The 25223-nt window shown below is 34.4% G+C and overlaps 1 protein-coding gene across 6 annotated transcripts in view; it reads right to left on the bottom strand.

Annotated features, from left to right (window-relative positions):
- Positions 1 to 25223, bottom strand: part of TENM2 (teneurin transmembrane protein 2) — a 1142683-nt gene that overhangs the window by 783418 nt on the left and 334042 nt on the right. For 5 of the 6 annotated variants that reach the window (XM_019740872.3, XM_019740888.3, XM_019740899.3 and 2 more), the window contains exon 4: positions 13379 to 13654. The exons of the other annotated variant lie outside the window; for it this stretch is intronic. In XM_019740872.3, coding sequence (XP_019596431.3) covers positions 13379 to 13654 — 276 coding nt within the window. The remainder of the gene's footprint in view (positions 1 to 13378; positions 13655 to 25223) is intronic. 6 annotated transcript variants of the gene reach the window in all.

The following is a 25223-nucleotide window of genomic DNA, read 5'->3' as shown; positions in this document are numbered from 1 at the left end:
GTTCACGAATATATCCTAAGCATAATACATAGTAGGTACTCAATAAATATTTTGACTACAGTAAAAGTTTATAGTTTGATACTGTTGTTACACATTACTAAACATTTTGAAATCACCCCAGAGACCAGTGTACCAATCATTTGAGAAAGCTCATCTCCTTTATTTATGCTCCTGAGCCACTATGCCTTTTAAAATTAATTTATTTCTCTCTTTTCTCTGTAAAAGCTCATCCAGGTTTGCTTCCTTTGATTCAGGCAGCAGTCATGGAGAGAAAAGAAACAGAAACACTTTGAGTTGAGATTATGCAGCCATACCAAAATTAGGAGCCATTAGGAGCGCTAATGAAAATCACATGGGAGTGAATACAGACCTACTATGTGCAAGCCAAAAATACATGTCCAGTCTCATGTGAGTGTCCCTTCTCCTCTATCCAACATTTAAGGGCTCTTCACAGTTCGCTCCTCTTCTCTCTCTGTCTTTCTCCTTGTATGAGCTCATCTATTTCCCTGGATCTACAAGAACCACTGTTTAGCTGTTGATTCTCAAGTTGATGCTCCAGTTTGTATCTCTCCTCTAGGTGCTTTCTCAATAATTATGCAACTATCCACATTACCTTTTTACTTGGATGTCTTACGTTATTCAACAATGTACAAAGTGGAATGCTTGGTCTGCCCCTAAACCCTATTCTCTCCAAGTATTCCCCATCTTAGTACTTAGGAATTCATTCAATTGCTAAAGTTGGAAATCCTTGATTGCTCTTTTTCATCAGCTTCTACATTCAAACCATTATCAAGTTCTCTATATTCTGTCTTCAAAACACAACACAAATCATCTACTTCTCTACCTGGGTGAAGGCTACACCATTTTCTCTAAGTTCCAAAAGCAATAGATAAATAAAAATGCTAAAGAATTCAAAGGAGTGGGAGTTTTCAGATACAGAGATAGATTGGAATGATGTCAGAGAGGATTTGACATCTTAGATAATTCTTTGACGATGGATGGGAATGTGATGGACGGGCGGGTTTGAGGATAACAATGAAAGCAAAGGGTCTAGGACAAACAAAGACTCAGAGGAGGAAAGAATATGTTCTGGAAAATGTAAGCAGCCCAGTTGGGTTGGAGATGAAAATGTATTTAGAGGAGAAGTGGGAGCAAGGGCTAAAAACATAAAATTGGACTATATTGTGGTGGGCCTGAAATACCACAAAGGGACAGATTAAATTGATTTGTGTACTTCCTGCCTTCCCAATGTGCCTTGCTGTTCATAGCCATAAATGTGTATCAGCGGAAGTGGAAGACAGCCTGGATTCTTTTAATTGTTCTGCATTTCACTAGGGTCTTTTCCATTCTGAATGTATAAGGGGATGCCCCAGAATATAAAACTTTTTCTACTTTTTTTCTATAACATCAATTATTAAGCAACACTGTATTAGTAGAACCATATGCTTATTATAATAGTAATTGCTTCCCCATGATTATTTTCAGAGTATTTCTTTATGTACTGAGATGTTTATCTTACATGCAGAACTATCTATTTTGTGAAAATACCAATAGCTGGGATACCACTGTGTTTATGATTACTATCCCCACTGAATCAAAGGCACCATAGATAGAGGAAGTTTAAAGAATATTTAATACATCATTTACTTGATTCCTTCTCCTCAAGGTGCCTTGCAGATTGTCTTAGCAGATGTGAATTTCCTTTCATCATGTGGAATACAATTCTATCCTTGGTTTGTTATAAATTAACAATCTGAAATAAAGTCCAGCATTCTGAACAATAGCTGGAATATTTAATATGGAAAGAAATTCCCTATTGTACTCAGAGATAACTGTATTCTTTGGTTAATGCTACCATTTTAAATGGTTTTCCAGCTTTCGAGCCTGGTAGACTAAATGTATTTCTGAAATCTCCAGGTCATCTCTCTCTCTCTCTCTCTCCCTCCCTCCTTCCCTCCCTCCATATATATATATATATATATATATATATATATATATATATATATATATATATATATAGCTCATATATGTATACATACATAATATGAAAGACATATATATATAGTAGCCTATCCTACAGAAAATAATGAAAATAATTCTCATGATTTTGAGAATGTAGTCAAATCATTTTCACATCTGTAAATGAACATTGCAAGGCATCTGTATAGATAAAATACAATAGGACTTACTCTGGGATCACATAAGCATTATAAAAAGTTAATTATAAACTCTAAAAATGAGAAGGATCATTTCAATATCTTTTCATTTGAAGAAGATATAAGAACAATACAATAAGAAATACAAATAGACAATAAACACATGGAGAATTGCTCAGCCTGACTTATAATCCAACAAGTGTAAACCAGAATAAAAATATTTTCATTGAGAAATCGGAACGGCATTTAGGTAATTGTCTGTGACTCCTGAGCATGAGTGAATGTTCACCAGCTCATTCTCACACTGTGCTGGCACAAGAGTAAACATTCCTACAGGAAACTGGTTGAGAATAATTACGATTTTGCATAACCATGTATGTCCTGAATCTCCTATGAATTTCTCACAATAAAAAATTAGGGATGTGCCCAAGAATTTAGCTATACAGATTTTATTTATTATATCACACTGTCGTTTAATGCTTCCAAAGTAAAGATAAGCTTAATGTTCAATGAAAGGAAACTGAGGAAATGTCTTACGTTAAAGAAATACTATGAACCCCTTAACTATCGCAGAAAACTTACTACCATGGGGAAATGTTCATAATATATTTACTGAAAAAGATATAGCTACATAGGGATTGTAAACCATGGCGTAAACTCTGTAAAAATATTCAAATTGTACATACACATGCATATACCAGCACACAGACTAAAAAGAATATGCGCCAAAATAATAAGCGTGGTTCTTTGTGGTGTCAAATTACAGGTGATTTCTATTCTTCTTCAAACTTTTCTGCATGTGTGTGTGTTACATGCACATGCATATTTTCATATATTTTAGATACCTTTTGCATACTTATGTTATATAGTTTATACATTTGTATGCTTACATATACATATATATTAATATACGGTAGTATTATATATGATTTTAATATACATCATAGTATTATATGTCATCCAAAGTAATATATATGTATATATATATAAAATAAAGAATTAACAGTAAAAATTATCATTTTTCAGCAATTATTAGTACTAAAGTGAAAACTAGTAGCATTAGGATTCTGTTTATTTTGAGAGTACAGCTGACTGAAACTCTTTAGAAAGCAATTAAGAAGATACCATTTTATATCAAATTCTATAGCACATGGAAATATATTTACTCTTTCTAAATAAGAAATACTAAAAATACCAAAACTTAATACTCATCTTAAAACATTAAAGAAAAAGAACAACAAAACATACTCCAAGAGTTAAAATGGGAGAATTATAAAAGATGAACACAATAAAATTGAAAAAAAAAAAAACAACAGTAGAAAATAAAGCTACATAAAAAGCTCAAAAGAGAAATGAGTGTACCTACCTATTTTAAGCTCGATTTTAAAAAACCATGCAGGATAAAAATGTAAAATATTAGGAATGACAAAAGAGCCATAACTACAGTTACAGGAGAACTTAAACAAATTGCATGAAAGTATGACTCCAAAAGAGCAACAAGGATGTAGAAACAGGAATAATCTTCAAGAAACTACTAATCAGTCGGAAATAGTTCTAGCCAGTGTTCCCCTAAAACATACTGAAAACAATGTTTTGACCTGTTTATCTGTACACAGCAGTATGTGATGTTATTTTATTATCTAATCATGTGATTAGTATAAACTCTTGAGTCCAGCTGTTGTACTGTGTGTGAAAGCATAAAAGGTTACTCTGTAAGGAACATTCCCTGTATTCCATGAGCTTCAAATTAGATGCTTTTCAAAGATTCACATCTTAATTACAAATATTGAATGCTGATATGCTAGTCAGTGGTTAATTTCTCCTATTGAAAAGAAGCACAACTCTGTAGCCTCAGAGTTTTCTTGGGTCCTCCTATCTGGATTACTGCTTCCGTCTCTGATCAAACACTTGTGTGTATGTGTATACACTTTAATCAGAAGCTTCCTAAAATATAACAATTCCTGCTCCAATAAACTTTTAGCAGTTCTCTAATTCTTCTTGGTCGGACCATAATTCCTTGGCATGAAACTCAAAGCTCTTGTTCATCAGGTCCTTTTACCTCTATTGTTATTTATCTACTGTTGTTCAATGAAATCTGTATGTTCTCATTAGCCTGACTAGAGTTGGATTTTTTCCCCCAAAGAGAATATTCCTGAAAAATCATTATAATCTGTATACCATCTCCTCATTCTCCAACCACCACACACATTGGTTTTCCTTCATTTGGAATACCCATCATCTCCTTCTCACTTACGTAAACTCTAACCCTCATCTACAACCGAATTAAAACTCTTAACTCCTTAAAAGTACCTTTACTATCCTAGGCTGCTGACATATACGAAGACTGTTTCCTGATTTCTCTTTTGAGACTAGACAGGAAATTCTCTGTATATGTAGAGGGGTGCTTGCTTTCTTCAATAAACAACAAAGTAAATATTTTCATCTATCCACATAAGAAGTGAAAGTTGACACAGGGAACTGAGAGAAGAAAATAGGAATTGTATCAAAAGATAGTAAAGTCTGATCAGTACCGATAGTAATGAACAACAAGAAAGACAATCTAATAGGTTGCCAGAGGATAATGGATTATCCAAATACTCCGAGGAGAGACAGGTTGTTTAGACTTCATCTCCCGGGAAATAAAATGTCTAAAACAATAGTCACTTAACATTTTGTGATGTATCTATATCAATATAAAACCTTTGGACACACTTCCAATGTACACATTTCTGCATTTATGTAATCCATCACACGGGTGTGTACAGATACTACTATATTACGTGCACTATACAAATGCTCAAAAATAGAAATTTTAAAGGATCAATGAGAAGAAAAGTAAGTTTAACTACAAGTTTTAATTTGTTTTCTGCACCCCAGTGAATCACGATGCTAAAATAATATTTTGGAAACACGATCCCACTAATTTTTATAAGTAGAAAGAAATTACTTCACTGATGGGGTGATCAGCCCATGCTGGATGCAGGGTGTTGTGGGAATGGAAGTAAAGTCCTGGAGGAAGGGATCAGAGTTGGGAAGGGAGATCATCAAAGAATATATTTTACATTGCAAAGAAATCAGCCTCCCCACCAATCAACTATGATTTTTCTGACATCTCAAACTCGTTCAGGGCTCCCAAGAAGCAAGAGTTCTTATGTGGGAATTGAGAGAAAATGGGGTCTTTTACACATATTCTGATTTATGTGGACGAGACGGTATAATTGGAAAAGTGGTTTGAGGCTTTAAAAATGACTAACAGAGTTAAAGTCAAAACAAGGTCAGCGCCTAAAACTGTACACTACAAAATGTCTACAGTACTCATTTTGGTATTTTCATATATGGCCTTATGTTACCATCTCCCTGGAATTTGATTAATTTCTCTTTCTTGATGTGTATCCCTCTCAATAACAGCCCTCCTTCCAATTGCACCCCCTCCCCGGCCCCGATACACATAAAACACAGACACATGTGCAAAGAGACTCACACAATGGCTTTGTATAATGTTGAGCATCCAGCATATACTCCTTAAATCTTTTCAGAAATAAAATAAAAATCTTCCAAATAAAAGTATCTCCTCATCTGAGATCACTTAGCTACTTTTCATCAATGCTAAATAAAATAACATAGTTTTGTCAGCATTACATATGTGTGTGTATTAAAATATGCATACTTAACCAATGTGCATTAGCTTCCAAATGCCAATTTTCATTTTTAAAATTCATTTCGAAGATCCTTTTGATTAGTGATTGCATGATACTGTATTTCTTGCATAAAAGACACTATAAAAAAATACTTCCCAAACCTCCTCTTGTGCCTAGCTCTCCCCATATAAATCCATGCCCCACCCCCAACCTTTTTATGCTTAACACAAGCAGAAATATTGCTGTAGTGTCTATCTTTTCTATTCTCCTCAAGCCCGTGTAAACCTCCACGAATGGAGGTTCCAAAGAATGCCAACTCAAATATTTCAGTCTTTTCCATTAGTAAACATACTTGTATTTCAATATCTTTTCTCTTTGCAAATATCCTTGGGATGCTAAGAGAATTGGGAGTACACTGCACTGTGAATAAGAGCCTTTCCTGAATACACTTGGGAATCCTGCGTACCCACTTGCAGAGGGACATTTCTTGGTTGGTGGAGCACCATTTACGACTCTCACTTGTTCCCAACTCAGCATAATCCAATACTGCTCCAAGTCTTTTTCTCTGGGAATGTTGGAGGTCTTCGTATATCACTGCAACTTCCTCCACTAGCCTTTGCTTTACTGTCTTCCATTTCATTGTTACAGACTCCGTAAACCACTTGCCCAATCAAAACTGAACATAATTAGTACGAAGTCATTTTCCTCTTTAAATGACTTCCTCCTGAAAAGCTCTGGGGTTTTCTTCAATCAGCTCAAGTAGCTAAAGTTTTTAAAGTAGGTTTTCCCTCCATCGATCTCCTAAAAGTCCACCTCCATATTTTTACATTAAAATAGCGGTAAGTATATGTGTTAAAATCAAAGATTCTGACTAATTTTTGAACACTTCAGAGCACCTGTCCTACAAGATGGGGATGGCATATCACCCACTTACTATTTTCTCCAACACACATACAATTATTTTACTAAATTCTCATTTAAATTGATTTTATATGATTTCATTGTATCTTATTTTAGTTTATCCTTAAAACTATTTTGGAAACTTGTTCTAGAAAAATTGAACCCATTTTACAGATAAGTCAAGCTTACAAAGAGATATAACATAACTATTCTAAACACATGTTACATTACAATTGTTGACCTCTAGCTTTCTTGCTACCATTTATAATATCTCTGATTTCCTTAAAGTTTGTATGTAAGTCAAGGTTGGTAATCAAGTGCCCACAAAGGCTATGGCAGACCTTAAATGTGAGAAGCCTAGAGGGAGCTTCTGTGAACCAGATGACACAAGCCCAATTAGAAGTGCTATGGTTACTCCTATAACCCAACTTATCCCTGGGGGGAATCTGAGCAAGTGTTACTGGGTCTTATGTATTTTGAGAGAAGCCAAAAGTACAAATTTCTAATATGAAATCGCTCACTTTTAAAATGTTGGTTTATGTACAATTTTGTAAACATTGCACTGCCCAAATAAATAACTCATGGACTGCAGTTCATGACCTCTGGTGTAAATGACTATTTCATGAATCTCTTACCTCCATCTTTGATTCCTTTAATATTCCTCAAACTGAGTTGAGGGAAACTGAAAAGGACAATTTTCTAGGCAATTCTTTCAGCTAGCACTAACTAATACTCAACATTAAATCATAAGTTATGTTTTTGCCCTTATGTATAAGCATATATACCTAATACTTACATAGCTTCAATTTCTAGCCTATGTATAAGCATATATATCTAATACCTACATAGCTTCAATTTCTATCCTATTTACAAAGCTATCACTTGAAATTGTCTCCTTCTACTTGTGGTGTTCCAGTTTCAGAATGGGTCACCGAAGTGTCTCATTACTTCTCATATACTCTTCTCAAACCCTTTTTAGTTTGCTGTTATATTCTGCGCAAACTCATCCTGACTCAGTTGTCCGTAGAAAATTTATGCTGTCAACTTCTTTGGTTTTCACTCATTTAATTTATAGCCTTAATAATTGATTACATTTCTCAATTCCCAAAATTGAAATTTAATTTGATCCTTGACAAACAACAACCAAACTAATAAGTGACTGAAAAGTAAGCAAAGAAGTTAAGAGTTTTCTGAGTGAAGAGGCTTCCAACCATGAACTGACAAAAAAAGAAAAGAAAGAAAGCATTTTGCCTCTCACCCATTTACTGGCTTTGCTACTTAACTGAAGTGAAAGTACAGATATCAGGAACTCAGCAGCTTAAAACCAAATGATTATCCACCAAGCCCAATGTCTCCCCAAAGGCTTGGAGATTACACGTGTAATAATCAGGCTGGCCCTGCCAAAAGGAAGGCTTAGTGCTTCATTTTATTTATTGTATTTATTGAATGGAGCCATTGCTTGATAGCCCCTGGGAGCATTAGCAAACATGAAAGAAACCACCAAAGGAACGAAAGAAATATATAAAGAACTAAAAACCATGATACTAAAGTTTATAATGTGGAACATGCAGCACTGGAATCAAACACATACTTTTACAGTCCTTCAAGTACTCTGTTCTATTTTAAAGTGATGTCAGCATTGCTTAATTTGCCGAAAACCTAAACACTGAAGTCTCATATGGGTTCCTTGGCAAACGTCAATCCTTTCACTTCTTGCTTATGTATGAAGCCACCAGACAATGTGATAGTCCTACATTTTCTTTCTGGTTCTATATTATTATCAGCTGTATTTTCACATTGTGATAATATATTTAGGACTCTTATGAACAACTTTATAAAAAAGTGATAATAAGCTTTTTGTAAAATAAGGTACCTTTATAGCCTCTGATATCTGCACTTTTAAGGAATCCAACCAGTTATTAAAATCAAATCATACTTTCACTTAGGAATAGACAAGACTGAAAACCTGTGACATTCTGTGCTCTGGTCTTTTTTTTGTCTCATATTCTTTTATACATATGTGTGTGTGTGTATATATATATATATATATATATATATATATATATATAAATATATATATATATATATATATATATGTATATATATATTTATATATATATACATATATACACACATATATATATTTTTCTTTATAAATGTTACTCTTTCAAATTATCAAGTATAAAACAATAAAGCTTAAAAACAAAATTTGAAATAACTGTCACCAAAATGGATGTAAAGTTTGTTTTGCTTTCTTTTATGATTTTTAAAGATTTAAGAAATTACTTTCTTTAGGTTATGTGGATGTTTTTTCTATAAAATTTGGCTGCAAAAGAAATCATCCCAGTATCAACATCAAAAGTACAGTCAAATATTACTGTATAATTTTTGTAGCTTCCCTCTTTTATTATTGTTTCCCCCGACTTTAAGAGCAAAAGTATGAGCCCTGGGCTATAATTATCTGGTGCTCACAGTAAGGTTTTACATCTGTTCTAGGCATTCCTGGTAACGTTAACATGTGGGTTGGGGGAGAAGAGAGTAGAGTGGATTCTAAGACACACAGTGAGTTTAACAACATGTCACTGAGTGGGGCAGAAATAGAAGCTCACATCAGGTCTTGAGGTGTTTTCTTACAGGGTATTCTCATGTGAAATTTATTAAGGAGCCATTTTTTTTTTTTAAGAGAAATAAAGAAATTCACCTCCTCTGATAAATGAATGAAATGTGGTTGGTGGTAACACCCTACAGGCATTATCTCTCTGGAAAATCTTCCTCCCCTCAGAGTTTATGTCCCATGTCTCAATTAACGTGCAGTGAGTACCCGGGTGTGCTCAAGCCCTTCTGAGGAAACAGGAACACGGCAGACCTCTGCCAAGAGGACACACAATCTAATAGAATCTGTGTGCCACAAATACACTTTACACAAATCCATTATGTGCCGAGAGCCAGCTTGGTTTATAAATGCATTTTGTGCAATGCAATGGAATTAACCCAACATTTATATTTTGAACCTCAAAGTACATTATGAAAATTATAAATTTCCCAATTGACAACAGATGAAAATGAACATTGTCCTTATTTACTTTGGACAGGGACGGGGAGGGAAGGATGATTTTTTTTTTTTTTTTTTTTAAGCTTTAACCAAGGCCAGATTTAGTTTTATGTGATTTCTGGTTTCCTACCCCATACCCAAGTTTATTTTCTTTGTCTTTTTGTTCTTTTTTCTTTCTGGATTTCCAATAAAATCACGAAAACTAGAATTATGATGGAATGAAAAAAAAACCTCAAGGATATTTTTGAGTCCCCAAGGTGAAGAAACTGCCTAAGGGAGTCAAGAGTACAGAGACCAGATTTTTTACAGTGTGTGCTATTATTCCGCATTTTTAAGAAGGCAATTAGTTATTCTTGTGTATTAGCGACTGCCCCATTTTCTCCATAACTCGGATGAGACAAAGGGCCTTGGAGAGGATATATTTTAAGTGGGACATTTATTACCCAAAAAAGGAATGATTCTAATTTAAAATCACTGGGAAAGCCCTGTCTATGGATGCAGTCAAATTTCACAGCAGCAGAAACTTGGCCCAGGTAATCTCAACTCTCATTGCCATTTCTAACTAAGCCATCATTACCTTAAAGACAGAGTTAAAGAATTTGATAAAATAACCTGAACCTGAGAGTTTTATCTATTTAAAGCAACCCAAACCAGCGTAGCGTTAATTTGCTGGTCATACAGTGAGTGTAAGACACAGAGCTGTGAGTGGTGATAACTCTGAAGTGTCTGTGCTGGGCGAAAAAAAAGGAAAAGACAAATTCATCAGTGTGTTCAACGTAACAGTACTTTCAAGTCACTAAGTCACTAGTAGGTCATTTTTGTCACAGTAGCATGCAGGAAGCACTGTTGGTGGTGGGAATTTTACTGCTTGAGTCTGAAGGCTGGATTCATATTTCATACAATAAAAAGAGAAGGAGGTTTTTGAGATCTGTCTTCGCTGTCTACCTATGCTTAGAAAAATCACGATCGGAATTTTTAAGGGTGATTTTTTAAAAAATAAGCACTGTGAAACTTTATGTACCCCACGACCCCACCATAAAAAAAGGAAATAAAACTATATGGGCTCCAAAGAAAAGATTCGTTTTATGGCCGTATATCCTTAAAATCTAAAACGGAATTGGAGAGCTTCTTCTGCGAAGTATAGATTCTTGCTACTTCCTGTCCAAGAGAGGCATACCTAAAAGGTTATTGATTTAGTTCTGAAGGACAGAGTGTTTATTATGGAGGAAGCCATTGCGGGGTACAAGTGTGAGGAAATTAATGACGGCTTTGTAAGTGTCCACGCTGTGGTGTGGAACCAGTGGGGCAACTGTCAATCTATATGATAATACATTCCCAAACTTCATAAAACCAGTGATGTGAAAACACATTGATTTCTCTGTGAGCTAGATGGAATTTGTCAAAGAGAAAGAGCAAGAAGTTACTGAAGTTAACACCTCAGCCTGCAGAGTAGCCTGTGCCTTACGTTGTGTTTGCTTAAAGACTTGAAGATGTGACGTGTGTAATTTCTTGTTTTTCATTTCTGGACCCAAATGAGAACAGAATATGTAGTATGTACATCTTTTAAATATGTGAAATATTGTTCTTTTTTTTTTTAAAAGAAAAGGAAACACATTATTCTATCTATACATTTTAAAGTAATCAGCTATCACCTACGTTTGAACTGTGGCCTTCAAACTTGCGTGGCAATCTCCCAGACTAAGGCACAAAAGGGTTGCTTAGTACTTCTGAGTACATTTTTCTTTATGCAATTCTGACGGCATTATAACTTGCATTACAGAAGGAAAAAAAAAAAAAATGAGACACCATGTCAAAGGGTTTATTTCCTATCAGTACGCAGGGCTTTACACAGACTCCCATATGTGAAAACTGTTCAAATGTGATGTTCTAAATAATGTTGGAAAAAAGAGACTACTTCTGGTCTACCAAATACCTAATTAATTATAAAGTTCGCCCATCCATAACAGCTCTAGGGAAATTCAAGGCAACCATTTTTTGCTTCCTTTGCTTCACTGGAGACCTCCTCTTACTAGTTGAGTTTTTAAAGACGTATATAGCTTTAAAACCAGAGGGTGCAGATTCTATAAATATGTATAAATAATTCTGTGTAGATGGTTTCCATAAGACCAGTGAGAATACCAACCACAGAAGATCTGCTAAAATACCTTGTTTAAAATGTTCCTTAAGTTCCTGGATTACAAGTGATTTTATTTATTAGGCAATCAAACTGCCTCCATTTAAATCATATCCAACACACACTGAAGTTGAAAAAGTACAACAGTAAATGAATTCAATGTATGCCTTTATGAAAACTTCTAAAAGTAATTTCCTATCAACTAAGCATCTTAGAGTGTTGAATGTGCCAAGAGGCAGAATTTTGTTAAAATTCAAAAGGAGTCAAGTGCAGATTTTTTCTTGAGAGTACACCTTGATTAGCTACATGAACGAAGGCATAAGTAAGATACATCCCCTTGTCCCCACTGTAGAATAAATTATTTCAGAATTAAACATAAATTTAAATGCAACAAAGTGACATCTTTTTCATATATGCAACTTACCAAGGAAATTATATATTTTCAACAGTTTTGAGATTAAGTAATATATAGCTATGCTTTTGCATTCACAACAAACTGTATGCCTGCAAATTTCTTTTTTCTTTTTTTAAATACAAGAAAATACTTAAAGCTACTCTAGAAGTTTATAATATTTCACATAAACATCCTTAACTGAACTATTTCTAAACCTCTTAATGGCAATTCTTTTAGCAAACACAATATATTCATAACAACTCACATACCCTTTGATGTTTTCTTCATAAATCAACTGTACCTAACGCAATTTGTCTTTTTAAAAATGTTTTTGACTAAACACATTTGTGAGTCCCTCAGAAATCCACAAATAAGCACCTTATCTCTTTAATGACTTTCTTAGGCTTCCCTATATTTACTGCTTAATGATCGGAAGCATTTAATTTTCAAAGTTTCATTAAAATCCATCTACAAAGCTGATGGATAAGCAATAGTGATTTGTGATAGAAGACGTGGGAAGCCATTAACCTACAGAGGTACCAAGGAGAAACGTAAACATATAAGAGAACACTTTTTTGAAGACAAGTCCCTTCCTATTTGTCATTATTAAACTCCAGAGCATCTGTTCCCAGTTTGATCTTCAATACGGATATGAGGCACTGCCGCCTGGAAATGAAAGTCTAAGACAAGGTAGGATTCTTAAGAGATCGTCATGAAAAAAAAATAACCCAGGTTGCCATTTCCTGGGAAGGGGCAATCAATACGATGACCTAGAAACTCGTGGAGAGAGGACATTTTCTAGATATAGGTCATAGTTTATCAAGTTTCCTCTTATGCAATGTAATTTACTTGCTAATAAGACCAACTGACTCCACCTGAGTATTGTGTTATCATCAAAAGGAGATTTTAAAATTCTCTCCTCATGTCTCATGTGCTTGAGGTTGGCTGGTTTATTTTCCCCTAGCTCAGAGTGGGTAGACGGAGTCAATTTAAAAGAAAATGAATGGTTTTAGATGCCTCTTTATTAAACAATAAAAATACCCCAAGACCCACATCGTGCAGTACCCGGAACATGAAAAAGACGTATTGAAGAAGCAGGCCTACCGTTCTCATCATCTGACTTATTTTCGTTGTCAGAATCAGTCAAGGTAAGGGCTGAGTTTTCACGACTGGACAGGCCGGAACTGCGCCTGGATTTTATCCCTCTCCCCCACAGTCTGATGGCGTGTTCTGGAGACATCCCTCCCTCGGTGTCGGAGTCAGCGTCGGACCCTGCGCTCAGAGAGTAGCCCTGGTGAAGGAGCCCCATGTCGGAACAGTAGCCACTTCGGTGCGGGGAGGGCTCACAGATGCCCAGTTCCGCAAGACTGAAATTCGTGCCTAGGGTGACAGCAACAGAGAGACCCGTTAACATTTGCGAAATGCTTCTCGAAGTTCAAATCTATTCTTACAAAAAGCAGATGCTTTTTCCATCTAAACATATACAAGATTGGCCACAGTGGACAGGACAAGGTCTTGGGCGAGGGGCTTTGGGATATTGGGGTAAATTTGAAAACAAAACAAAAAGGATGCATCAAACATGAATTTTAATCCTAGGACAGAATGCTCAGATTTTATTTCGAAAAGTTTTAAGCATTTACTGTTGTCTCGGTAGGGCCATGGAGCTGGAAAAAATAGCTAATATGTACCGAGCACTGACTTTGCTCCAGGTATCTTTTATTTTGCAATTTGCATTTTAAATTGTAAAATTTTATAACAATTTTTATAAGGATGATACTATTACGGTAATCATTCTGTAAATAAGGAAACTGAGGATCAGAGGAACAGAGAATTCAAGTGACTTACCCAAGGTCATACATCTAGACTGTAGCAAAACCTGGATCTGATCTTGAGCAGTCTGTCTTCATGCCAAAGAACCTTAATCCTCCAATAAATGTGAGTGGTGGCCAGGAGACCTGGGTACCCGTCCTAGCTTCCCACTGGTAAGTCTCATTGTGGCAAGTCTCTTACTTCTTGAGCCTCAATGTTTTCATCTGTAAAATCTGGGTATTAATCTCTTAAATTCCTCTCAGGGTAGCTGGGTGCCTTATATGGGATACATACATATCCCATATTATTAAACAATTTGTTAATTAAATCACCATCCGAGGCATGAAGAGTTAGTCCTTTTTTTAAAAAAAAATGATATCAAACAATTTCTCTTTGCTAACACAATTTAAACCCACAACTAGGTTTCACCTATGGAGTGTGAGTATGTGTACGTGTGTGTGCATGGGAAAGGTATGGGGTTTCCATGGGAAGAGGAAGAGAACAGGTATTTATTGAAGACCTGGACGTTCCCGTGTTTGAGGCATGGGGCCAGGCACTTTATAGCTTTATCTCATTTAAATCTCCTCATAGCCCAACAGTTTAGGGGTTGAACCCTTTACAGGGAGGTGACATAGTGTGTCTGAGGTCACATCTGGGCACGTGGCATGGCCAGGACTCACCTCCATTCTGTAGACCCCAATCTTGTGCTCTTTCTACAACGTCTAACTGTCTCCATCAAAAACCAATTTGGCAACATTTTGGCATAGCGGATGCTCTATGCATTTGTGTCTTTACTATTCAGCTTGTTAAAAGACTTTTCAAGGTTGCAACACAAATTAGATGAAATCGTGTGGGACACTCAATTTATTGACATAAAACTAATTTTTTTGTCTGTAACCAATATGTAGACAACAAAAAAAATGCAGTGAAGAAATGCACTTCTATGCTACCAGTGAAGAAAATCTTAAATAACACCAAAGCCATGGGTTTTACTCTGTGTATATTGATTACATGAGAATCATTCCCTATCAGTCATGTCTCCAGCTCATGATAAACTTCACACTCTGTGCTAGTCCACATACATGATATCATTTCTCAGCTTTTATTTTTAAAAGGCGTCAAACAACGGTTTGTATCCACCCACTGCAATGTTAATTTGTAACAGACAAGTATTTTTATTCTGAGGTTTTACTTTTCTTTCTTCACTGCAGGTTGCCCTTCCACAGCCTTACTTGGCTGTGTGAATGGAATCAAAACCGCTTCTACACATGACTGTCTCTGCAGAGTAAAACCTACTCATTGGGGGGCTATCCCAAGCAAACATTCCTGTGGGCATATGGGATGCCTTCCTACCCCCATGCAGGGAAGAAAGTGTCCTGATCGTCATCAGCCAGTTCTCAAGGGCTGTTTATTCCCTAGCCCCATTTTATCATGCTGTCTGCCCAGTGTACTCATTCCAGTTTGTATCCTTGGTAATTAGGCATTGTCTCATAATTGCACACTAAAATGTATATTTCAGTTTCAGTAGTCTATAAAACTAAAGTTATTGAGTTAATATATATCGGATACTACAATACTTTCCTCTCTATTGTGGCTTTTCTCATTCCTAAGTAAATGAAAAAAAAAGTTGTTGAATGTTAGCATTCTCCCATCTCATCTTTAGAGCTCATTTTTTTTTTTTTTTCTGGACAGTCATGAAATATATTGCTTCCTTTTCCTACAATAAGTGAAAACAGGCCCAATTAAACATACATGTTTTTATTCCACATGTGGGAATTTTTAGCTATATGATTGCATTTGAAATGGAGTGTTTATGTATTAAGGCAACTTTCCTGATGGTTTTCCCACATCTCATTATCTGGAACTAGCTTCAAAGACCTCCTCAGGAAAAGAGAAACATCTGTATGAGGAAAAGAAGCCTCAGTTTTCAGAGCATCTCATGTGACTTTCGATCTGGGCACTAGAGTAACAGGCAGTAAGCCTACAGCACGGGGAGCCAAGGAACAAATATACTGCCCCTTCTTTGGTTATCAAATGTATTTGAAAATTAGAAATTAAAATGTTATTTCTCTGTTAAGACAAACTTGAGTTCATCATGAATCAGTTAAAATTTGCACAAATGTTTAAAATAACCACCAATGTTAGAAAAGAAAACAAGTACATTTGAAGTTTCAAATTCAAGCTTATAGCCCTGAAGCCACAAACAAGCAACACTGTGAAGAAAATCAGAGGTACTATGCTGAATTTACCAGGAGAAAGTACACGAGTTTACACTGGCTTATAGAAAGGCAGGCTTTCTTCTACAAGCAGAATTGTTTCCTCAAAAACATTACCTTCTAAACTCCTCATCTTCATCTTCCAATAGGACCACTATTCCCCAGTGCCACCCATTCCCCACAATTCCTAGTTTGGTACCTTTTTGTCCTTAACTAACTCAAAGAATAGGAACATCATTGTAAGTACCGTGGATAGATTCTGGACCGAGGCTTTCCCAAGTTTGCTGGCCCAATATAGGAAATGGGTGAGCCATCTACACAGTAGAGAGAGAAAATGGGTCTACCATTTATTACATTATTCAACAAATATTTATTGTTCATGGAGTTGTGCTAGGCACAGGGGATATAGTAGTGAGCATTACAAAAATACAGCCCATGATATTTACAGCTTAATTGGGAGACATTAATCAAAGAATCACATACACAAACTACAACCTATCCAGTAATAAATACTACTATATAGAGGAAAAGTAGAGGGAGCCGTGAAAGGTCGTTGAGTGGTACAACCCTTCATCCTTTCACAGCTTGCCCAGCAAGTATCCGTCTAGCGACAGGCTCACTACTTTGAAAAACTGCAAGGTTACTCCATGGAGAACTTATCACGTTCCTTTCCATTTGCTCTTACCATACCCAGCGTCCCAAACATTCCTCTATGTGATTTTAGACAAACATGTTTCATGTAGTTTGTCTTATGGCACGAAGCCCCATGTTCAACATGTAAATAGTATGGGGTAATTTTAATACTATGTCAACTTATCAGTTGCACTTACTTTGCTCATGATTCAAGACGCATTTTGCTCTAATTTATCTTGTACAATTATAGCTTTATGAAGCTCCATGCCAGCTTTGAATGAAAGAAAGAGGGTAGTCATTGTGTAATTCTCCAGTGGAGTCAAGCTAAGGACTCCAGTGGAATGCAGTCAACACTTCATTCCTTCTTTACTGTCTTGCAAAACAATATAAGGAGGCACTGAAATATTTATGAAACATATGTTTGCCCTCTCTCTACCTTCAATCTCCTTGATATCATTGATTAAGGTAGATGTGAACAACACGTGAAATTCATTTCATCTCAGGTATGTGTTTTATGGCCATTGCCAATAAAATGCCCAGTGTGGCCCCGTACTTCGTTATCACCGGGAGTCAGTATTTTTATAGATGAATGACTACACAAAATCTATGATATTTACACCATGGAATTTTAGTATAATTTAAAGTGATGGGAGAGAATGTTAATGCTAAAAACTATTATGTGATCAGGAGAGTGGAACACAAATCTTTAAAAATAACTTTCTTGATAAGTCTCTTTTGCTTTACGTTGTCTTTTCCTTTATCATAACCTGTGTATAACCCAGATCCTCGCTGAAACATTTTGAGAGAGAAATTTTGCAGTAGGTATCAAGAGTCATCCTTTGGCTAACTAAATTTATTTGGGGACACAATTCTAAGGCGGGGTATGTTAGCACATTGTGATCATGTCTTTATTTTCTAAGTTTTTACCAACTTCTCACACTTTCAAATAACCTTTAACTAGGAGAAGCACATATGTCGCTAAGTCAGAATTATCATGTCATGGTAATACCAAGGAATACAAATAGCACGGAAAATGTCAGCAGTTGAACAGATTTTCTACTATGAGGGCAGAAAGATAAAACTTAACTGTAGTAGTACAATATGGAAAACTTGTATTATCTAAATGTTCACTATGTGAGTTCTGTGAATTTCAGAGATTTTACGCATGGAAGCAAAAGTTGCTATAACATGAGAATAGCCACCAATGGTCCTTTATAAAACCAATCCCCACCCATTCCCACTTACTTACTACAATGATATGGTAGTCCTATCAACCACCATATCAATGTCTATATCATCAATTACTTGCTGATAATAGTCATATGGTGTTAATGTGAGATTAAGTGGTAAAGCTTGTGAAGATGCAGATTTCCATGACATCAATAAAAGCATTGTTTAAAAGCTAGGATCATAAGCAAGGCCATAGAATAACCAAAATCTAATAGAACTGAGCTATGAAGAGAAAACAAAAATGCACGTTGCATGATGATGGATTCTTCAAAAGATGATTTGATGGATTTCTGGTTCTAGACCAAGATGGAATTCCCCACTTCTCTCTATTCCCCCCACCAAGTACTAAAAACACTCTACAATACATATAAACACCACAAAAGAGTCGAAAAGGAGTTGAGAACAAGACAGAACTATTAGGGTCCTAGGATCTGGGGAGGGACATGTGGTGAGTTTCTTGGCTTTTCTTTTAGCCTCACATATCCTAGACCTGGTGCTGGAGAAATGAGCAAATTGGAAACACCAATGGGAGCAGACAAAACAAGCCCAAAGTCAAGTCGGTTGTATGCGGGGCCCTCACCCACTCTACAAACACACCAGGGTGGAATCAAAGAAGACCAGGTGGTGAGCCAGAATTTCATCCTCATCCCTTGGGAATGAGCCTTCCTGCCTCTTGCACAAAGGTGTCACTGGAGGCCGTGAGAGGATGCTGGGCTTCCATCCACATCCAGTGGTAATGAGGCACCGCTCCACTCCAGCCTCACTGGTGTCAGAGGAGGCTGCATGTTAAATCTGATTTTACTACCACTGGGGAACTGTAAGGGCGTGCCCCTTCTTTTCAACCACGTTGGTGCCTGCAGAGCCCTAGTGGGCAAGTCTTACTCAGCAGCAAGAAAGCACCCCAACCCTGCCTTGGCAGAGTGGGCCAAGGGAGAAACCTGGACTTTCACCTCCACTCTGCAATCCAGCCTCAGTGTCCCACTCTTCCCATTGGCTTGGTGCCAGAGGCGGTCTGATCAAACAGAAGATTTAAATAAGATCCAGAGCTTCAAATAATACTTCAAATGGCCAGGATACAATAAAAAATTTACTCACCATACCAAGAACGAGAAAAATCTCAACTTCAATGAGGAATGATAATTATTTAAATAAAAGATTAATGAGAAGCCCTTAGGAAAATTAATAAATCCATTAAACATATATTAATATATATATACCGTGTTTCCCCAAAAATAAGACCTAGCCAGATAATCAGCTCTCATGCATCTTTTGGAGCAAAAATTAATATAAGACCTGGTCTTATTTTACTATAATGTAAGGCCAGGTCTTATCTAACATAATATAAGGCCAGGTCTTATATTAATTTTTGCTCCAAAAGACACATGAAAGCTGATTATCCAGCTAGTTCTTATTTTTGGGGAAACACTATATATATATATATATATATATATATATATATATATATTGCAAAAAATGAACTTTCTGTGATCATGTTGCAAAATGAAAATCTAAGATGAAGGATGTAATATTGTAGTCATACATTTTTGCTATGAAATGTATATTATGCTCCACCATTTTGAATAATTATAGCATGGTTGGAATAATAAATTGTATTAGGCATGAAGTAAAATACACTCTGGATAATCAATTTTATTTTTTTCAGGACAAAATTACAATGAATTATTTTTACTATTTAATATGAAATATTGGTTCTTTTTAAACACTGATTCCTTTCTTAAGTGGTCTTTTTCTAGGATCATTTATCCTAAGAAAAAGAGAATCTCTTGTAAATAAACATGGGTCACTTTTCTTGAACAAATGTTAGAGTCTACATTTTAAAATCAGGAATGAATATCAACTCGAAATTTTTCTTACAGGTATTTAAGAAAAGGATATAAACTATAATGTTACAGTTCTTTTAATCACAATAAGTGAAATTATTTTACCTGATACCTTAAACTTTTGCAAAATAGGAAGTTATTAAGAAAAAGTGTAGTGATTATGCATGAGAAAACAACTTTTATTTTTGTTTGATTAATGAAAGTATATCACCAAATTGTTTCCATATATTTAAATTTTGAGCAATTATAAATATGCATGAGCTACACAAAATAATCAGTCCAAAACAATTACCAACATTATCTAAAATATTATTTTCATACAATCTGAAAATCTACATATTTGTATATGCGATAACAATTTTGAAAGCCACTGAAGAAACTACTTATGAATTCTAATGTTTTATGCTTATGTATACTAAAATTGTTCACATAAACTCTCTCTTAATGCCCTTCTAAAGTTCATCTGATTTTACACATTCAGATATTTTCCCAAATGTTGACAAGACTGTTCACAAAAAATCCTGTGGCTTAAAACTACAGACTAGGTGTACATGCATTATTATTCATAACAATTTAAGTCAAATATTTATATTTCAAAAAAAGCACTTTAAGAATAACTATGTTCTTTTATGTGTAGCACCTAAAATGCTAATATTGTGATGCTTCTAAAATTTTAATTATTTAACCGCTATCTGAATGTCTGATGTGTCACAACTTTTACAATTTGTAACTGGAATCATTCCAATGTAAATAAACATTCCAAATCAAGCGAAGATGGAAGAGTTTCCAATATCCTAGGTTTCTCTATGAGTTTTATAACTTCAAAGAGAAAGGTGAATGTGGCATTCTCCTCAGATACGGTGTCATTTTCATGTTTCAACCTGAACAAAGCCCAGTTTGGAAAACCAAAAAGCAGGCACAACAAAAGTTTCTGCTGAACAACAGCCAATTCATAAATAAATGGAAACAAAATGTCCAGTTACCTAGCTAGCTGGAGATTCTTTTCTACTGATAAAAATTCCAACAAGATTAAAAATCAATTCCTGTATTAAAAACTATACTGATCTCTTATCCTATGTAACAGGCATTAGAAAGGTATACATCTGATCACGTGAGACTCAGTCTCTCCAAACAGTATTTTTAAGCAGAAAAAAATAAAGGGCAATAGTGAGTTAGCTGCAATAGTCCAGCTGTCCTGTGTCTGTGAATGACTACAGGTTAGCTTACATTCAGTGAGGACTGCACAGTGTGGACGGTACTGTCCTAAATACTTCTATTAGTTTTCCGATTAATTAGAACAGCAGCCCTATAAAATAGTCACTATATAGCTTACTGTTAAAGTGGGAGTTCCAGTGTCTGTTTAAAAAATACTCGTCGACCATATATTCTTAGAATTAATTACTTCTGATGTGTCACATATACTAATTTATAAAATGGACGTAAAAAAATAGGCCCTACCTTCATAGCCTTATTTTGAGCATTGAATTAGATAAGACAGGTGAAAATCCTTAGAACACTGCCACAGAGTGACCAAACAACAAATTGTAACCATCATTATGATCATCAGTTTACAGGTGAAGAATCTTGCTGTATATATACATTTATACATCTATAAACTGATGATATATATTTTATATATATATATATCATCAGTATATATATATATATATATTTATTCTATATCATCAGTATATATATATATATATATATATATATATATATATATATATATATTTTATATATATTTTTTAATTATAGGCTTATTAACACTTTCTATTTTTTCTTGAATTGATTTTGAAATTTTTGGAACAATATATTTTTCTAGGAATATGCCCATTTCATCTGTATTTTCAAATGGATTGGCACAAAGTTATCCAAGTATTTTTGAGTCCTTTTACATTTCTGCAAGACTTGTAGAATGCTGTCTCTATTTTCATTCCTGACATTATTTATTTGTACCCTCCTTTAACTGGATTCGTTTCACCAATGACTGTTTTGCCGTTCAAAAAGCACGTTTTTACATTTCTGATTCTATCTACTATCGGTATATGTTTTTAGTTTATTACTTTCCGCCCTTAACAATACAAATGATCCCTTTCTCCTTTCTTTGTGTTCATTCAATTGTTCTTTTCCAAATCTTTAAAATTGTATTCTTTATGTCATTTTTTTTTTATTATTAGAAGCATTTCAGGCTATATATTGCTAAGAACCACTTTCACTGAATCTCACAAGTTTTGATTCATGGCATTTTCATTGTTGTTTAGATCTAAATATTATCATACTTCTACTGAAAGTACTAAGTTTCCAAATGTATTAGTATATTTTCTTTATATTTCTGCTTTTGGCTTCTAACTGTATTTGGCTAGAGACCATTATTTTTATGTTATTAAATCTTTGAATAATTGTTTTATAGCCTGATACATTTTTATAAGTATTTCATACATACTTGAAAAGAATACACATTCTATAATTATTGAGTGCAAGACTCTATTATGTCATTTAGGCCAAATTGTTAATTATGTGTTTAATTCTTCTATATGGTAATTTGATGCTTGTTTGTCTTATCAAAAATTGAATGATATATGATGAAATTTTCTACTATGATGGGTGTTTCTCCACATAGTTTTATCAATATTTGCTTTATGTCTATTTAAAGTTATGAGTATATTATAGGTATATATAGTTTTAGAATCATGTCAGCTTTTTGATGGATTGAGCAGTTTATCATTAATATTAAGTGAGTATCTCTAACAGTTTTGAGATATGGGTTTTTAATATTAATTGTATTTTACAAGGAAGTTATCCATTTCATCTAAATTGCCATACATTGTGACAATACTTTTGTTACCCTGTTTCCCCAGAAATAAGATCCAGCCAGACAATCAGCTCTAATGCATCTTTTGGAGCAAAAATTAATATAAGACCCAGTATTATATTATATTATATTATATTATATTATATTATATTATATTATATTATATTATATTATATTATATTATATATTATATGATCCAGTCTTTTATTATAGTAAAATAAAATCGGGTCTTATATTAATTTTAGCTCCAAAGGATGCAGTAGAGCTGATTGTCTGGCTAGGTCTTATTTTCGGGGAAATACGGTATGTATAGGATCTGTAACAATATCTTTTCTTGTATTCCTGATTTGGGGTATTTGTGTATTCTCTCTTTTTTGTTTGATCATTCTTGCTAAGGGTTTATCAATTCTTGCTAGGGCTTAATCAATTTTATCAGTTTTTTTTTTTTTTCAAAGGACCAGCTTTTGGCTTTACTATTTTCCTCTGTTATTTGTTTTTGTTTTTCTTTGATTTCTGTTCTTATACTCATTTACTGTCCTTATACTTATTTACTGTCCTTACTTTGGGTTTAATTTACTCATCGTTTTCTAGGTTCTTAAGGAATACATATAGATCACTGATTTTAAAACAATCTTTATTTCTAAAATAAATATTCAAACGTATAATCTTTCCTTCTTTACCTGCATTCCACAAGTCTGGATCTGTTGTACATTCATTATTATTCAATTCCAAACATTTAATAATTTCTTTTGTACTTCTTTGATACATGAATTACTTAGAAGTGTGTAAATTTATTTCCACATTTGGGGCTTGTCTAATTTGTTATTGTGATTGATCCTCAGAGAGAACAAACTCTCCAGGATTTCCTTCAGAAATTTATTAAGACTTAGTTAGTAGTTTAGAATATAGTATATGTTGGTGAATGTGACATTGAAAAATAGAGTGTATTCTAAAGTCGTATGTAGTGTTCTATAAATGTTTATTGGTCAAGATGATTAATAACGTTGTTCTCTATATCCTCACTGATATTTTGGGTTTAGTTCCATCAGTTACTGAAGAAAGAGTTAAATCTGTAACTAATTATGTTTTTTGCTCTGTCTCTCTTTACTTTCATCAATTTTTCTTCTCCTCCTCCTCCTTTTCCCTCTCTTACTTCTTTGTCTTCTTTTTGAAACTGTGTTAGTTAACACATACAGTTTTATATCTCAGGGTAAATTGACCCTTTAATCAATTTCAAATATTTATATTTTTCTCTGGTAATACTCCTGGTCTTGAAGTCTATTTTGCCTGACATAAAATAATCAAATCAGCTTTCTTGAGTTTACTCTAAACAGTAACATTATACATTACTTCTGTTCCTTTATTTCAAACTTTTCTGTGTCTTTGTATTTAAAGTATGTCCCTTGTAGACAGCATATTTTTGAGACGAAGTAACCTGACAATCTCTTATTTTGGATTGTGTGACAGTCCACTTACATTATGTAATTATTGATATGGCTGGATTTAGGTAAACCATTTTGCTATGTTTTTTCCTTTTTGTTAATTTCTTTGTTGTTTCTCTCTGTGCTTTCTTCATTTGGGGTAATAACTTCTTAAATTTCATTTTAATTTTTTCTATTTGCTTTTTAGCTATCTTTTCATGTAATTTTTCTGTGGTTGCGCTAGGGATCAGAATATGTATATCAATGAATTTAGAGTTCTAATCTTATTTGACGTATGCTGTGCCACCAATTCCTGTGAATTCATGATTTCTTTATTCTAAAAATTTCTCAGTCACTGCCTCTGAAATACTTACTTCCATACTCTTTATTCTCTTCACTAATTAAGCTAAATGGTGTTCTTCTCTCTAAATGTCTCTATTATGTTTTTGATCTCTTTTTTCTCTGTGCTATATCTTTCTAATTTCTTTTGGTTATTTTTTCAGTTAGCTAATTTTCTCTTTAGTTGTGCCTGATCTCATATTTACTGCATGTACTAAACTTTTCTTTTATTTCAGCAAGTATGTCATTTCATTTATAAAACACATCACTTTTTAATTGTTTCTGTTCAGTGTTTCTATTATAGTCTTACTTACTAATTTGTTTATTATACATAGCTGAAAGTAAGTATCTGACAAATTCTAATGTTTTAGGATTTTAAAGATCACAATTAGTTGTTTGTTGATTTGTTTGCTCTTAATTATGGAGGTGTGTTTTTTTTCAGTACTTAACTATATTTAATTTCAGCGGATACTGGCTCATTTAATATTCAAAAATTATATGGGCCTAAATTGAGAATTCTTGCCTCCTGAAAGATTTAACCACATATCTCTTGTCAAGTTTCCTGTTTAACACAGGAATCTCCACTTCAGGTCCTCTTTCTTACTCCTGGCCTGAGATCCAATCTCCCAGTGCAGCTCAGATAGC

This window comes from Rhinolophus sinicus, chromosome 5 (assembly GCF_057876585.1).
Source record: "Rhinolophus sinicus isolate RSI-liver-muscle chromosome 5, RSI-T2T, whole genome shotgun sequence".
Lineage (NCBI taxonomy): Eukaryota > Metazoa > Chordata > Mammalia > Chiroptera > Rhinolophidae > Rhinolophus > Rhinolophus sinicus.
This window is presented reverse-complemented; position numbering and strand designations above follow the sequence as displayed.